General features: G+C 53.7%; 1 protein-coding gene across 1 annotated transcript in view; it reads right to left on the reverse strand.

Moving 5' to 3' along the window:
* The window catches only part of RAB20 (RAB20, member RAS oncogene family), a 22,868-nt gene extending 14,038 nt beyond the window's left edge, over positions 1 to 8,830 (reverse strand). Inside the window, 1 exon segment of the mRNA XM_077753910.1 lies at positions 8,382 to 8,830. Coding sequence (XP_077610036.1) covers positions 8,382 to 8,553 — 172 coding nt within the window. The 5' untranslated portion in view covers positions 8,554 to 8,830.
* Positions 8,831 to 16,199: the final 7,369 nt, after the last annotated feature.

Here is a 16,199-nt window from a genome sequence, read left to right on the forward strand (position 1 = left end):
CCCACACCCCTTCCACCTGCCCCCCACACCCCCAGCCTCCTGTTTCTGAGCAGAATCCCGCCTCCGTGAGGACACGCAGGCGCCACCGCCCTGGCAAGTTCACAGACAGGACGGGACGACCCCCGTGCCACAAACCGCAGGGCGCTTGTCCTGCTCCCGGCCGGACAGACACCTGGACGGCCACCGATCGAGGCTGACGGGCCCACGGCGCCCGGCAGCGCGTCCCACCGGCCCTTCTCAGACAAGATTGCCCAGAAGCAGCCCCGCTGGGTCCGGGCAGTGGCAGACGCGGGAGCCCAGTCTCAAGGGCAGGTGGAGGCGAGGCGGCCGCAGCGGCTCTGTATAAACGAGAGCCCGTCGCAGGCACGAAGACAGGTGTACGGGTTCAGGGGACTCCCGGTGGGAAAGTGGATGACAGGCCGCCTGACGCACCAATCCTGTCCCGAGACCCGTGGCCCAAAGGCTGGAAATATATTTTTTTAATGTTTGTTTATTTTTGAGACAGAGCATGAGCAGGGGAGGGGCAGAGAGAGAGGGAGATGCAAAATCGGAAGCAGCTCCAGGCTCTGAGCTGTCAGCACAGAGCCCCACACGGGACTCAAACCCACAAACCGTGAGATCGTGACCTGAGCCAACGTCGAACACTCAACCAACTGAGCCCCCAGGCGCCCCGGAGACATTTTTCTCCTAATGCTGCTGGGCGCGGTGCCGCGTCTACAGTCACTGGCTCGCTGGCATATTGTCACGTCGTGTGTGGGCACCGACCGTGCCTTGCACAGAGCACTTTACAAGGTCACTGTCCCTTTAGACTAGGTGTCGTTTCAGTGAAGGACACGCAAGGCTCTGGGTGACTAAGTGCAGAAACCTCGGGGCAGTTGGCCCAGCTCAGCCACTTCCGGGCGTCATGTAAACGGACACAGGCTATGACCCCGCCATTAACACACACACAGAGCTGGGAATGGCCCCAGCGTACACAGCAAGCGCTACATAAGCGGCAGCTATTATTTGACTGAGATCTGTGAAGGTGCCTCATCTCGGGGAGGCTGGTGAGATGGGGTCCCTGAGGGACCGCGGTAGCTCACGGAGCAGCACGGTGTCAGAAACATGCCACTCAATCTGTCTTTACTCCTGAACATTTACTTCCAAATACAGGTATCAAAGCATCCGACTGTTGATCTCGGCTCAGGCTATACTCTCACAATTCGTGAGTTTGAGCCCTGAGCCCCACGTCGGGCTCTGCACTGACCATGTGGAGCCTCTTGGGATTCTCTCTCCCTCTCTCTCTCTCTCCCCTCCCCTGCTCGCTCTTTATCTCTCTCCCTCTCTCAAAATAAATAAATAAACTTTAAAAAAATAAGCCTTACTGAAAAATAAAAAACCAGGACACTTTTACCAAAAAACAAAAACTATTATATATACAAAATTTGTTGCCAATGTTTAAAGTACAAAGCCAAAAGCTTTTAAAATTCATGTGGGGAAAAAACATCCCAGGTTTACCTAAACAATGTATTAAGTATGAAAAAGCATTCTGTAGGGGTAATTTAAAGAACAGGACACAGGGCGCCTGGGGGGCTCAGCCAGTTAAGTGTCCAACTTCCGCTGGGGGCATGATCTCGTGGTTCGTGGGTTCGAGCCCCGCGTGGGTCTCTGTGCTGACAGCTCGGAGCCTGGAGCCTGTCTCCCTGTCTCTCTGCCCCGCACCCCCTTGCACTCTGTGTGTGTCTCTCTCTCAAAAATAAACATTAAAACAATTTTAAGAAATGAATGCTGAGATCTTCCTCGGCCAGCAGGCACAGGACAGCAGGGCGGAAAATCCGTGCCCACGGTGATGAAGCCACTCCCCTAAGAGTGAACGGCCCTTTAAACGGGTGTGTCTGCACACGTGTGTGCAACTGTGTGCACGACTTCTTCACAGAAAGGGGAGTCAGGTGAAGTCTCAGCAGCAAGTGGGCCGGCAAGTCCTAGGTGAAGTGATAAGGCCAGAGCCGGGAGATGCGACCAGGCGTTAGTTAAGCAGCGTGGCTGACCTTAACTAAACTCCCCTGAATCCACACCACTCTGGTGGGCCGACAATTCCTCTCCCGCCCCCAGGGCCCTCGGCGCCCCCGCCAGGCGGACTCCGGGCCGGCCGCCCAGGGCGTGCACTGCTCACAGGCCGGCGCTCACAGGCCTGCGCTGTGCTCCCGAGGGGCACGCGGGCGGCCGGCCCCTCCCACCCGTCGGGGCCCCGCGCGCACTCAGGCCGCGGTGTCCGGCATCCTGCAAACTCAGGACCCCGACCCCCCAGCAGCCCCACGCGACGGTGAGCGCCCACGGAGCTGCGAGTCCCCACGGCCGCTTCCGCGTTCTCCGCAGGCCGCCCGCGCGCTCTGCACGCATCCCGCGAGGCTTCCAAATACACGGCCCTCGGGGCCAGTCCCAGGCGGCCAGGATCGGCGACCGTGCGGGCCCTGTCCGCGAGGCTGCCCTCCCGGCTCGCCCAGGGCTCGGGCGTCTCTTCCAGCCTGAACCCACCTCACCTTGGACAAGCGTCCCCACCATAGTCCCCNCATCCCCACTGTGTGCCACCCCCTCCTTCAGGCCGGGCTGACCCCTGGGCTCTGCACAGGCGGCCGGGACCTCTGAGCTACCGTCACAGGCACCGTGGTTCCATAGCCCAGAACTGCAGGGTCTTCACCTGGGCTGCACTGAAGCTATTCGAGAGAAAGAGCTGGGTTGTTGTTTTTTTGTTTTTCGGGTTTTTCTTTCTTTTTTTTTGGATGTTTTATTTATTTTTGAGACAAAGAGAAAGCACGAGCTGGGGAGGGGCACAACAAGATCCAAAGCAGGCTGCAGGCTCAGAACTAAGAGCCGAGAGTCCGATGTAGGGCTTGAACTCGCAAACCTTGAGATCGTGACCTGAGCCAAAGTCAGATGCTTGGTCAGGTCATGATCTCATGATTCACAAGTTCGAGCCCAACGTCAGGCTCTGTGCTGACAGCTCAGAGCCTGGAGCCTTCTTCGGATTCCGTGTCTTCCTCTCTCTCTATGTCCCTCCCCCACTTGTGCTCACTCTCTCTCTCCCTCTCTGTTTGTCTCTCAAAAATAAATAAAAACATTTAGAAAAAGAGAGAAAGATCTTAAACGAACTGCCACCCCTAGGAGGCAAGCACAGTCCAATCAATGGGATGCATCCTGACAACAGACCGAAAGAAAAGAATCAGATGATCGTCTCCGTAGATGTAGGAAAAGCATTTGACAAAACCCAACATCCATTCATGATAAAAATCATTAACAAAATTAGGCACAGAAAAAACACACCTCAACATACCAAAGGCATCCATAACAAGCCCACAGCCAACATATACTCTGCAGTGCAAGGTTGAAAGCTTATCTTCTAACATCAGGGATGAGACCAGGCTGCCCGCTCTACCCTCTCCTATTCACACCGTTCAGGAAGTGCCAGCCAGTGCAATAGGGCAAGAAAAAGAAATCGGAAGTATCGGAACTGTAAAGAAAGAAGTAAAATGGTCTGTTTGCATGTGACTTAATTTTATAGACAGAAAACCCTAAAGACTCAACCAGAAAAACTGAGAGCCAAAGACTACAATGTACAAAATTAACATACAGAAATCAGTACCATTTCCATAGACTAATTTCTGAAAAAGAAATAAATTGATCCCATTTACAACAACATCAAAAACAACAGAACAGGGGCGTCCAGGCGGCACAGTCAGTTAAGTACCTGACTCCTGATTTCCGCGCAGGTCGTGACCCCAGGGCTCATGCTGCTCTGACAGCAAAGCCTGCCTGAGATTCTCCTCTTTCCTCTCTCTGTCCCTCTCCTGCTTGCGCACGCACTCTCTCTCTCAAAATGCATAAAAACTTAAAAAAGAGACTTAATTCTTTTAATGTTTATTTATTTTGGGGGGTGGGGGAGGGGCGGAAAGATAGAGGGCGAGCAGAATCCCAAGGAGGCTCCAACCGTCAGCACAGAGCCCAACTCATGGGTTGAACTCATGAACCATGAAGTCATGACCTGAGCCAAAACCAAGAGTCAAACACTCAACCGACTCAGCCACCAAGGTGCGCCTCCCCCAAAAAAGACTTTAAACAAAACAATAAAGGGGCTCTTGGGTGACTCAGTCGGTTAACCACCCAACTTCAGCTCAGGTAATGATCCCACAGTTCATGGGTTTGAGCCCCGCATCAGGCTCTGTGCTGACAGCTTGGAGCCTGGAACCTGCTTCTGATTCTGTCTCTCTCTCTCTCTCTCAAAAAATAAATAAAACATTTTTAAAATTTTTTAAAGAAATTAAAGAAGACACAAATAAATGGAAAGGCAGTCTGTGTTCATGGGCTGGAATTGAATTAACACTGTTAAACTGTCACTATTACCAAAAGTCACCTTTGGATTCAATGCCACCTCTACCAAGATCCCAATGACGTTATTTTATAGAGGTAGGAAAAACACTCAACTGTATAAGGAACCACAAAAGACGGCAACCAGCAGACAAATGGGGAGAGAGGAGAACACAGCAGGAGGCGTCAGACTCCAGTATGAGGCTGCCGTCAGCTGCTCTGCACCCTCCCCTTCCCTGAGCTCTCCATTTACGGGGGCCCACTCGAGCCTCCCCTGTCCCTCTGTGACACCCCCGCTGGTGGTAATCGTGGTCATAAGCACCCAGGGCTAGACGACTGTTTACTCATTAAACACGGACACTGTGCTTCCTCATTCCAGGTGCCGTCCAGGCACTTTGCCAATATTAACCTGCTGATTCCTCACAAGGCCTCAGGCGGGTGCTGCAATTGCCCCCGTTTTACAGATGAGAAAAAGGAGGCGAAGAGACATGAGAGCCACAAAATCACACTTGTGGTCGGGGCTGTGGCTGGCTGAGGGATGACAGGCTCCCTCCCCCGCAAAGAACTCCTAGTCCTGGGAGCCTGTGAATATGTGCCGTTAAGCTGCAAGGGGGTTAGGGTGGCTGACGGCTGAAAGATTAGCAGGGCGGGCCCAGGGCAATCTCAGACATCCTTTATTTATTTATTTATTTTTTTACTTTTTTTTTCGAGAGACAGAGACAGAGCACGAGCAGGGGAAGCTCTGTCAGCACAGAGCCCAACGTGGGGCTTGAACCCACGAACCATGAGATCATGACCTGAGATTAGGTCGAACACTCAACCAGCTGAGCCCCCAGCGCCCCTCACAGGGGTCCTTTAAATGTGTGGGGGGCGGGCAGAGCAGTCTGGGTCCGAGCATGATGAGAGACACCACTGGCCTTGAGGATGGAGACGCAGAAGCTACGGGGGGCAGCAGGCTCCCCCTCCCCCAGGGCCTCCGGAGGGGAACACGGGCTGAGACGCCTTGGCTGCAGCCTGGTGAGACCCACCAGGACTTCCGCCCCGAGAACCCTAAGCCACTAAGTGTGTGGTGACTGTCAGAGCAGCAGCAGAGCCCAAGAGCAGACGCGGGGCTGGGGGTGGGGGGGGGCTGCGGTGACAAACCCGCGGAGACTCTGGAAGCCGGCAGCGGGCAGAGGCTGGGAGAACTCAAGACGCAGGACGGAAAGGGCCCACACTGCCCTGCACAGACCGTCAGGGACACAGATGTGACAGCGCGGCGGGGAGGCCTCGGGAGGAGGCAGGGGGCACAGTGGGGGAGCCCCACATCATCTTGGAGGGCACCCGGGTCGCCAGGAGGTCGCCTAGACGGTAAGGGCACTGCCGGTGCGAGCCCTGACGGAAATGGGGACTTCGCCTGGACAGGACCAGTCTGGGCCCTTCTCAGCTTCGGCCGGACTCCACCGCCCCCGTCCCTGACCTGGAAGCGAAGTGATCTTTCCTCCCTGGGAAGGCCTCTGGGGCACTGACTAAGGTAACCTATTAACCAGCCTCGCACACACCGCCGCCCCCCCCCGCAGCTGCAAGCACCCAGGTAAGTACTTCGCTGTCAGAAAGACCCAGAGCAAGACTCTCTGAGCCCACATCTCCTCTTTACCACGGAACGACCTGACCGCCCACACAGCCCACACTTCCACCCGGCGCCCGCTGTGACGGAGGACACCCTTACCGTCATCCCCAAGGGGGTCCTTATCCTTGGTCACGAAGAGTAAAATCAGCAACTTTAACAAACAATGTGGAATGGAAAGCAAGTTCAAGAGCAAGACGAGAGGAGGAAAACAGTGGCCTCCCCTCCGAAAGTCAACTTCTGAATTTGCAACAGAGATAAAGGGAAGGCACCTATGCTCCTACCTACGTGGGTGTCTCGGCCCACGTTGCCCGGACCCGGCCATGCCAGCCACACAGACGGCCGTGGCACTGCTGAATCCAAGCCTCGGTCCCCCGTGCCTGGGAACACAGGGCAGCCGTGTGGACACGCCTGGCCACCCCCACCGCCCCAGGGAGGCTGCCCACGCTCTCGCCGAGAGAGTTCCAGGAACCAGAGAGCAGCGGCTAGGAAATGAGTCGCCGCCCCCGGGAGCCCGAAAGCCGGTCCAGGACGTGACATCTGCTGTATTACAAAACCTTCCGGCAATCGAGGTTCCGGCTGCATCATGTCCTTGTCCCTGAGGAAAGCGGCCAGTCAGAATTACTTTGCTACTTCACATACCCTCGACGCCGGGAACGCTGCGCTGATGCCAAAGGTTCAGAAAGCCCGCGCCCCACGGCTCAGGTCGGCCTCTGACGGCAGCCACTGCAGAGCCTCTCGGTTTGGGGCCCAACAGCAATCCCAACCCCCTCCTCTTGTACACCAAGGACCACCGGTCACCGGTAGGATCTGAGGGGCAGCCTTGTACCAGACAGACAGACACGTCACTTTCGTGGGATCTGACTTGCAGAGCTTGCGTTTCGTCCCGACCAATGCTTAGTGCTGGCAAGTCCGCTGAGACGCAGGACCCTGGAGCCTCGCTCTGCAGCCTGCGGCCGGGTTCACGTGTACCTGAAGACGCCGTGCTCACAGCACGGTTGCAAGTCAATCGCTCAGACATTAACCATCATAATAAAAAACACAACAACAACAAGATAGGGAAATGAAGGGGCACCTGGGGGGCTCAGTCAGTTAAGCGTCCGACTTCGGCTCAGGTCATGATCTCGCAGTTCGTGGGTTCGAGCCCCGCGTTGGGCTCTGTGCTGACAACTCAGAGCCTGGAGCCTGCTTTGGATTCTGTGTCTGCCTCTCTCTCTGCCCCTCCCCTGCTCACACTCTGTCTCTCTGTCTCTCTCTCTCTCTCTCTCAAAAATAAATAAACATTTAAAAAATCTTTAAAAAAAAAAACGAGGATGGAGGAAGAAGGGTAGATGCACATCGGTTGACTTCACGAATTCCATTTTAAACACAGAACTAGTTCTAAGTTGGCTCACTTAGCAGCCCGGTGTGCCCCAGCTGGTAATTTAGATTTTCTAGACAGGAACTTCAGGTATATACGAGTCGCTTCTTCAAAGGCCGGCCTCAAAAAAGTCAGACCTCCAAGTTCCAGGCTTCTGTAAATTGTGGTCACTGAAAATGTGCCCTCCTATTTACAGTTCTTTATTTACTTCAAGCACCTTATTCCTTTTCATGGGGACAGAGGTAAATGCTATTGCACTAGCACGATAATTGTGCAGGGTTAACAAACCGAAAGCCCGAATCAAGATGCCCTGATCCTACTTTGGAAAAATCACAAGCACTACACGCACTAAAAATAATTCATTACCTCTCTTAAAAGTGCTTCTACAGAAAACCCCTTCAGCCCCCGTGGCAGAGACCGGCTGATGCCCAGCAGATGACTCCCGTGTGGGAAACGCAGAAGTCCTCGGGGCTCCCGGGAGAGTCCTGAGCTCTGCCTCCGACTCTCCCATCGGCCCTGCAGGGAAGGCTCTGGGGCTCAACTTCCTCTTCTATAAAGAAGGAGTAATTACGCCAGCTTTGCTCACCCCTCAAGGTGGTTGTGGGCAGCAAATGAGATCATGCTCATGAGAGTGTGGTTACGTTCACAGGCTCGGCACAGGACCCTGGGGACACAAGACACCAGGGGCTTCTCTCTTTGGAGCCGGGGACGCTGCTCAAGCGTCACTTGCGTTGTCCCTAAGGCCCACTCAGTGGCTGCACAGTGTCCCCACCAGCAGAAGGGAACAAGTAGGGATGCGAGGGGCCAAGAGCGACCTCATATGGTGACTCGGGGTCTGACGCTAGGGATGGGGTCACATGTCCTGGGAAGGCGGGGCACGGGACCCTGCCCTGGGGACTCCTGCCCTCAGGAGACCTCCGACCTCGGGGGGCCCTGCCCTCGGGGACCCCCGACCTCGGGGGGCCCTGCCCTCGGGGACCCCCGACCTCGGGGGCCCTGCCCTCGGAGCCCCGGCCCCGGGAGGTCCTCGCCTCCCCCTGGAAGCACCTCCCCCCGCGCGGCGCCGGGCCTCACCTGCCGTGTCCCAGATGGAGATGTGGTAGGAGCGCCACTGCTTCAGGTAGAAAGCACCGCCCACCGTGCTGACCGTGTCCGCGAAGCGCCGCTCCATGTACCTCTGCAGCAGCGACGTCTTGCCCACGTTCATGTCCCCCAGAAGCACGATCTTCCCGTCGGGCTTCCTCATCGTCCCGCAGGAAGGCCCCCCTCTCCTGCTCTCCGCGCGGGTCTGGCCCGGGCGCCCCGGGAGCCGCTGGAGCAGCCGGCCGCCGCCCCCAGACCGCTCGGACCCGGGACTCGCGAGGACCCGGACTCGCGGGGTCCCCGAACTTGCGGGAACCCGCGGGGACCCTGCCGCTCGGACGCCTGGGAAGGCGAAAGAGGAGGCACGTGTTCGAGCCCGGGCAGGAGGGGGAAACCCGACCCCGCGGCGACCCGAGGAGTGCAGACCGCGGCTGTGCGCACCGACCNCCCGGCCGCGCGGGGCCCCTTATCTGCGGCTGCACAAATGTAGCCACCAGTCAAGGCCGTCAGGAAAAGTTCACCGTCACGGAGCGTCTGCAACACCCCGTCGCGGAGGAGGCTGGAAAGCTGGGGGGAGGGCGCCGCGGGGGCGCCTTCCAGGGCCGTTTCCGTCTTGTTTTCTGCACTTTTGCAAGAAGTCGCTTACGCCGTTTTGTACCTGACAGGGCGCGCGGCCGTGACCGTTTTTAACCCCGGAGTCACTGCCTGTGTCAGTGCCGCGGCTGCGCCAAAACCTCTCCTCCTTTTGGAGTAAAGCTTGAAACGCTTCGAAAATGTGCAGCGCGTGGGATTTGGTGTTTAGGAAAAACGCTGAGGCGAACTCGGTGCTCCCGTTTGAATCCGGGTCGGTGGTTTGCTGGGGGCACCGCATGGGCGGTAAAGAGGGGCCAGGGCCTGGCCCACGCAGGCGCTCGGTGCAGGTGCGCAGGGCGGCGACCCCAGCGCCCCCCGCAGCGCCCTTTCCTGTTCAGACACCTGCCTGGCTTCCTGATGTGCGGACAGAGGCAAAAAGAAACGCAGGCAAAATTCGATTTCCTTATAACCTGCGGCCGAGCGACAGGCCCCGGGGTCCGGCAGAAGAGAACATTCCTCCCGGAGCGCCCGACTGCCCTGATGTTGATGCTTTGCGGAGGAACAACTGGTAGTTTGCTGATAGAGATCACAGGCAGGCAGGACTTGAGTCTCCAGCGTTTCGTTTACAAGGAAAAAAGCAACCTTACCAATAGCCAAACTTCCAGAAACCCGTTGATTCAGTTTCCTGGGATCCTGACTCCACCTCCCTCCTTATATAATCAGTCACTCCTCACAAGCGCAGCTCTTCGTGCCCACCGTGCTGTCCCTGCTTCTGTGCGCCACGTCAAAGCCTAGTGGGCACACAGTAGTTGCTCAAGAAAGCTCTGAGTCAGGAAAGGATGGACGAGCTCACCATCCTGGGGTGACCGGAAGCTGTGTCCTGAAAACGTATCATGTTGGGGCGCCTGGGTGGCTTAGTCCGTTGAGCGCCCGACTTTCGCTTAGGTCATGATCTCGCGGTTCGTGGGTTCGTGGGGTTGAGCCCCGCGTAGGGCTCTGTGCTGACTGCCAGCTCAGAGCCTGGAGCTGCTTCAGTCTGTGACTCCCTCTCTCTCTGACCCTCCCCTGCTCACGCTGTCTCTCTCTCTCTCTTTCCTAGAAATAAATAAAACGTTAAAAAAAGAAAGAAAGAAAACGTATCATGCCCGGGTGTGCTGCCCACACTCACTGGGCCTGTCTCACATGTCACCCCCCCAAACCCTCATCCGCGTGAGCAGGTCCCCTCCTCCAGGCCCCCTCTGGTGACTCACAGTCCGTTCCCTGAATGTCCACTGATGAGAACAAAGGCCAAAGAGATGTAAACAGAATCCAACGTCCCTATAACCTGCAGCCCACTAACAATGAGGCGGGCAGGGTCTAACATTCCTCCAGGAACACCCAGTGTCTTAAAGGCCGTGCTTTGCTAAAGAAAAACAGTTACCTGCTAGAGACCGCAGTCGTGCAGGATCCCAGTCTCCATCAGTCTGCAACCGACTTCATGATTTACAAGAAAAGAAGCCATCTTGCCAATCGGGAGCCCCTCTCAGGATCCTGGAAACCTTATTTCCAAAATACCCTAGAGGCTTACGCTGTCCCTAACTCCCTCCCAACCTGAACGTATATCGTATATAAGGGGCGCCTGGGTGGCTCCATTGGTTAAGTGCCGACTGCGGCTCAGGTCATGATCTCGCGGTTCGTGGGTTCGAGCCCTGCATCGGGCTCTGTGCTGACAGCTCAGAGCCTGGAGCTGCTTCGGATTCTGTGTCTCCCTCTCTCTCTGCCCCTCCCCTGCTCACGCTCTGTCTCAAAAATAAACATTAAAAATAGTTTTTTTAAAAGGTATATAAGGAGTCACCTGTCACAACCCCAGTGCACCCTGCTCTGCCCACGGCTCGTGACCCCGAGCTTTCATGAAACCACCTTTTTGCGCTGAAGACATCTCAAGAACTCTTTCTAGGTGTTTTGGCCCCAAAACCCAACACTTGAAACCACACCGCCCACAGGCTCCAGCCCTTCCGAGCCTCTACGCCCCTGGCTCGTCCTAACCAGCCCATTGTATTCACTATTGTTTCATCCTTTTCTCCTGTAGTAATTTTCAAATTCCCTAGAGACATGGTTTAAGCCAACTCCCCGGCTCACCTTGCCTTCCCTATCACTCACGAAACAGGGTGCTGAGCCCACGAGGGTCCAGGAATTTTGTTCTCTGTGCCTCCCAAGTGCCTAGAACCGAGACCTGGTCTGTGCACAATTAATGTGTATTTGGATATATTTCATTAACTGAATGTTGTCTCCACTGCGAAAAACGGCTGCTCTCAGAGCGTTTGCAGGGGACAGACCATCCCCGCACGGAGCCTGTGCCCGGCATGTAGACTTCACTCAGCGAGGCTGTTAAAAATGTTTACTTCTCCAGCACTTTGAAAAACTAAATTCAACTGAGAAACTGTCTCCACATCAAATTTCAACCACTCCTAAGAAATGCCTGAAGACTGTCAATCGCCCTATTCACATTCCGGAGGCCGTGTTGAGGAAGGAGGTAGACGTTGGGTTAAGAGTCTGTTTAAGGAGCTACTTACCTGCCAAGTACGATGTTTGTTCTGCCTGGATTTAAACCACTGGCCTCACAGGCTAATCCTTTTTCCAGTTGCTAGATGAAACGTTCCCAAAGCCAAGAAAAATATGTAGTTTCCTTTTAAAAGAGCTGTAATCTTAGCAGTTCTGGGACCGTCTACAGTGAAAATAAAAGAAATAAGAAAATGTGGTTGCTTTCGGTGGATTTTGCAAAGTAACCTGGGGGTGTTTCTAGGTACCTCGCTGTACAATTTTACCTTTTAAAGTACTTTCTTCCTTTCTAAAAAGCAAAGCAAAACTTGGGTCGCCTGGGTGGCTCAGCCGGTTAGGTGTCCGACTCTTCACTTTGGCTCAGGTTATGGTCTCGCAGTTCATGAGTTCGAGCCCTGCATCGGGCTCCGTGCTGACGGTGCAGAGCCTGTTTGGGATTCTCTCTCTCTCCTCTCACCGCCCCTCCCTGCCCGCCTCTCTCTCTCTCTCTCTCAAAATGAATAAGCTTAAAAAATTTAGACAACAGCAACAACAAAACTTGCCAATCTGTCATTTATTCTTTCACTGGGTAGGAATTGCCACATTGACACGAAGCCCCAACCTAGGAATCGAGCAACGAGAAAGACAGCCAACAAAAGAAACAAGCAAAGTATATAGTCTTAGACAGTGATTAAGTATTAGGTGGAAAAAAATAGAACCGGGAAGGTACCTAGAGAATGAGGCCTGGGGGTAAATGCAGGGGGTTCTATTTTAAGCAGAGAGCGGGGAGAGCAGGCAGTGCAAAGGCCCTGAGGCGGAAGCCCACCTGGTGGGTTTGATGGACTTCAAGAGGTCAGAGCAGCCAGAACAGGAGAGACAGGGTGAACAACGTGAGGTCTGTGGGGAGGGGTGGCTGTGGCAGAGGGTACCAGGGCCGAGGGGCCACCACTAGGCTGTGGCTTAGACGCTGGACCGGTAAACCAGTGCCAGAGGGGTCTGAGCAGAGGAGAGACACGATGTGTCCTAAACAAAGTCACTTCCCTGCTGCGTGGAGGTGGCCGCGGCCACGGCAGAGGCAGAGACCTCTGGGAGAGACCGCGGCGGTCGGGCTCAGCGCGAGATCAGAGGACTGTTCGAAGCCGTCTGCATTCTGAGTGTGTTTTGAAGGTGGAACCTGGCGGATTTGCCGTGGATTCCACGCGGNTCTTCGTCAGCTCTCAGGGGGCAGTAGCGCCCTCTGGAGCAGGGCTCCCCGACCTCAGCGCGGCCACACGCACTGGCTGTCCCTGGCGGGCAGCGGCGCCCTGGCCTCTACCACCAGACTAACACCCCCGCCGTGGTGACAACCGAGAAACGTGCTCAGACACCGCCCTGTACCCCCGGGGGACAGACGCCTTCAGTTCAGAACCACCGCTGTAGAATCATTCCGACGCCCTTTAAANAGCGCAGACGCAGGCCTCGAACCCACAAGCTGTGAGATCACGACCCGAGCCGAAATCCAGAGGCTTGTGGCAGAGGCTGGTCTAAACTGGGGGTCCTGCTCTGCACCACGGCCATCTGGGCAAGGACCCCAGCAGTCACATCCATAGAACATTTCCTTCTCTGTAGGTCACATCCCCGGAACCCGCGTCCCCTTCAGAACACAAGCGATTTGTATCTAGAGTGTTCCCTGAGACACACCGGCCGCTACAGCGGACGCAGCGGGTTGAGCCATCACATTCTAAGACTTCTGACGGTTTTGCCCACTTGTCCGGTCTTTCAGTGGAATTCCCGGGTCAAGCATATGTAAATTGGGTCCGTCAGGATTAGGCTCTCACTGACAGGGACAGAAAGCCCCAAAAAGCCGGAGTTTAAAAGGGACAGACATTTACTTCTTTCACAGAAAAGTTCTGAGGCAGACCATCCGGGGCTGGCCTGGCAGTCCGTTCTACTAAATCCTCAGGACTCCGTCCGGCTCACAGCTCGGCCAGCTCAGAGGTGACTCTCACCCTCCTCGGCCTGGTTGGAGCTCCAGCCATCACACCCACATTCCAAGCAGGAGGAGTAAGGAAGGACTGGCTGAGTGCCAATAGCTGCCATATGACACTTTTGCTTACATCCCATTGGCCTTAAGTTAGTCACATGGCCATACCTAACTGCAAGGAAGCCTGGGAAATGTAGTCCTTGCTCTGAGTCATCATGTGCCCAGATAAAAATTCAGTAATTAGGAAAAGAAGAGATAGTTGGAGGGAGGGGGGAACCAGCAATTTCTGCCACTCACATGTAAGAAACGCAACTGATACTATTCAAAATGATTCAGTGCCAGGGGCGCCTGGGTGGCTTAGTCGGTTAAGCCTCCGACTTTCGCTTAGGTCGTGACCGCACAGTTCGTGGGTTCGAGCCCCGCGTCGGGCTCTGTGCTGACGGCCAGCTCAGAGCCTGGAGCCTGTTTCAGAGTCTGTGACTCCCTCTCTCTCTGATCCTCCCCTGCTCACGCTGTCTCTCTCGCTCTCTCCTACAAATAAATAAAAACATTAAAAAAAAAAGATTCAAAATGACTCAGTGGCAGAAATATTATTTCATTGTAAACTTCCGTTAATACCAGGTCACAGTATTCTCTTCTGGATGCAAATGAGCCTTCAATTATGTGCCGGATCTCAGTGATCATCTCACTGGGGGTCGGTGGACGGATGCGTCGAGGCGAGCGATGTCTGCGTGGGGCTCTGCAGAGGAGAATGGCAGTGTGTGAGCTGAGTGTTCACCCTGCCTGTCCAACCCCCTCCCAATATCCAGCAATAAAGCTTAACCTTTACCAACATGGTAGGTAGAAATAGGTCCCGTTTCCATTTGTGTTTCTTTGATCCTCAGCAAGGTCAAAATCTTTATTTAAAAAATCTGTTGGTCAGGGCACCTGGGTGGCTCAGTCGTTTAAGCGTCCAACTCTAGATTTTGGCTCAGGTCACGATCCCACAGTCTGTGAGATTAAGCCCCGCATTGGGATTCTGTCTTCCACTCTCTCTGCCCCTCCCCCGTACTCACGTGCACACGCACGCGTTCTCTCTCTCTCAAAATAATAAATAACCTTTTTTTTTTAATCTATTGGTCAGGGGGCACCTGGGTGGCTCAGTCAGTTGAGCGTCTTGACTTCAGCTCAGTTCATGATCTTGCAGTTTGTGAATTCCAGCCCCATGGTTTCAGATCCTCTGTCCCCCTCTCTCTGCCCCTCCCCACTGCACTCTCCCAAAAATAAATATTTAAAAATAAATAAATAAAAATCTATTGGTCATCGATGGGTTTTCTTTTCTTAATTGCCCTTTAAAATCCTGTGAACACTTTTTCTGAACATTTTTAAATTATGGTGCTACTATAGATTTGACATTCTTCAAAATAAAAGATTGGAAGTCATATACGTATCATATGTAAATAAGTTTCAAACATATATAAATACAAAACATGTAAATCAAACATGTAAATAAATTTCTATGACATATAACATATAAAAGCTTATATATATATAACTAGCTTATATATATATAAAACTCAACCATGTCAACTTTATTGTTGATGGTAATTTTTTTAAGTTTATTTATTTATTTTGAGAGAGAAACAGAATGTGCAAGTGAGTGGGGGAGGGGCGGGGGGAGAGAAAGAGAGAGAGGAGCCAAGCAGGCTCCACAGTCAGTGCAGAGCCCGACGCTGTACTCAAATTCACGAACTGTGAGATCATGACCTGAACCGAAATCAAGAGTCGGGTGCTTAATGGACTGAGCCACCCAGCCCCCTCAAAGTGGTATTTTTTTTTCAAATATTTGTTTTTATTTATTTTTAAGAAATTTTATTATAATATTTTTTAAGTTTATTTATTTTGAAAGAGAGAGAGCACAAGTCAGGGAAGGGCAGAGAGGGAGAGAGAGAGAATCCCAAACAGCCTCCACACTGTCAGCAACCTGGAGGAGGGGCTTCAACTCACTAGCTGTGAGACCATGACCTGAGCCAAAGTCAGATGCTTGACTGACTGAGCCGCCCAGGTGCCCCTATTTTATTTATTTTTTAAAATAGGCTCCACACACAGCATGGAGTCCAACACAGGGCTTAAGCTCATGACCCTGAGATCAAGGCCTGGGCCAAAATCAAGAGTCTTAACAGACAAGCCACCCAGGTGCTCCTATGGTGATTTTTTTTTACTGTACATGTATTTCTTTTTAATTTTCTTTATAATGTTTACTTATTTTTGAGAGAGAGAGAGAGACAGAGCATGAGCAGGGGAGGGTCAGAGAGAGAGGGAGACACAGAATCTGAAGCAGGCTCCAGGCTCCGAGCTGTCAGCACAGAGCCCGACGCGGGGCTCGAACCCACGAACCATGAGATCATGACCTGAGCTGAAGTCAGATGCTCAACCGAGCCACCCAGGTGCCCCCAAAATGGTAGATTTCTGATAAAAAGAGAATCTTCCAAAATAAAAAGTATGTGATGTCATGTATTACGGGTGAAGAGAGTACAGATCCTGTCGTCTAAAAGTTTTTTTAATGTTTATTTATTTTTGGGAGAGGGAGACAGACGGAGCACAAGCAGGGGGAGGGAGAGACGGGGAGGCAGAGGATCCAAAGCAGGCTCTGCATGGTCAGTACAGAGCCTGACGCAGGACTCGAACTCACAAAGGGCCAGATCACAACCTGAGCCAAAGTCGAAGCTTCACCGACTGAGCCCCCAGGCGCCCTTGAGTCCTGTCTCCCGCGCCCT

The sequence above is a fragment of the Crocuta crocuta genome, unplaced genomic scaffold (assembly GCF_008692635.1).
Source record: "Crocuta crocuta isolate KB4526 unplaced genomic scaffold, BGI_CrCroc_1.0 scaffold31, whole genome shotgun sequence".
NCBI lineage: Eukaryota > Metazoa > Chordata > Mammalia > Carnivora > Hyaenidae > Crocuta > Crocuta crocuta.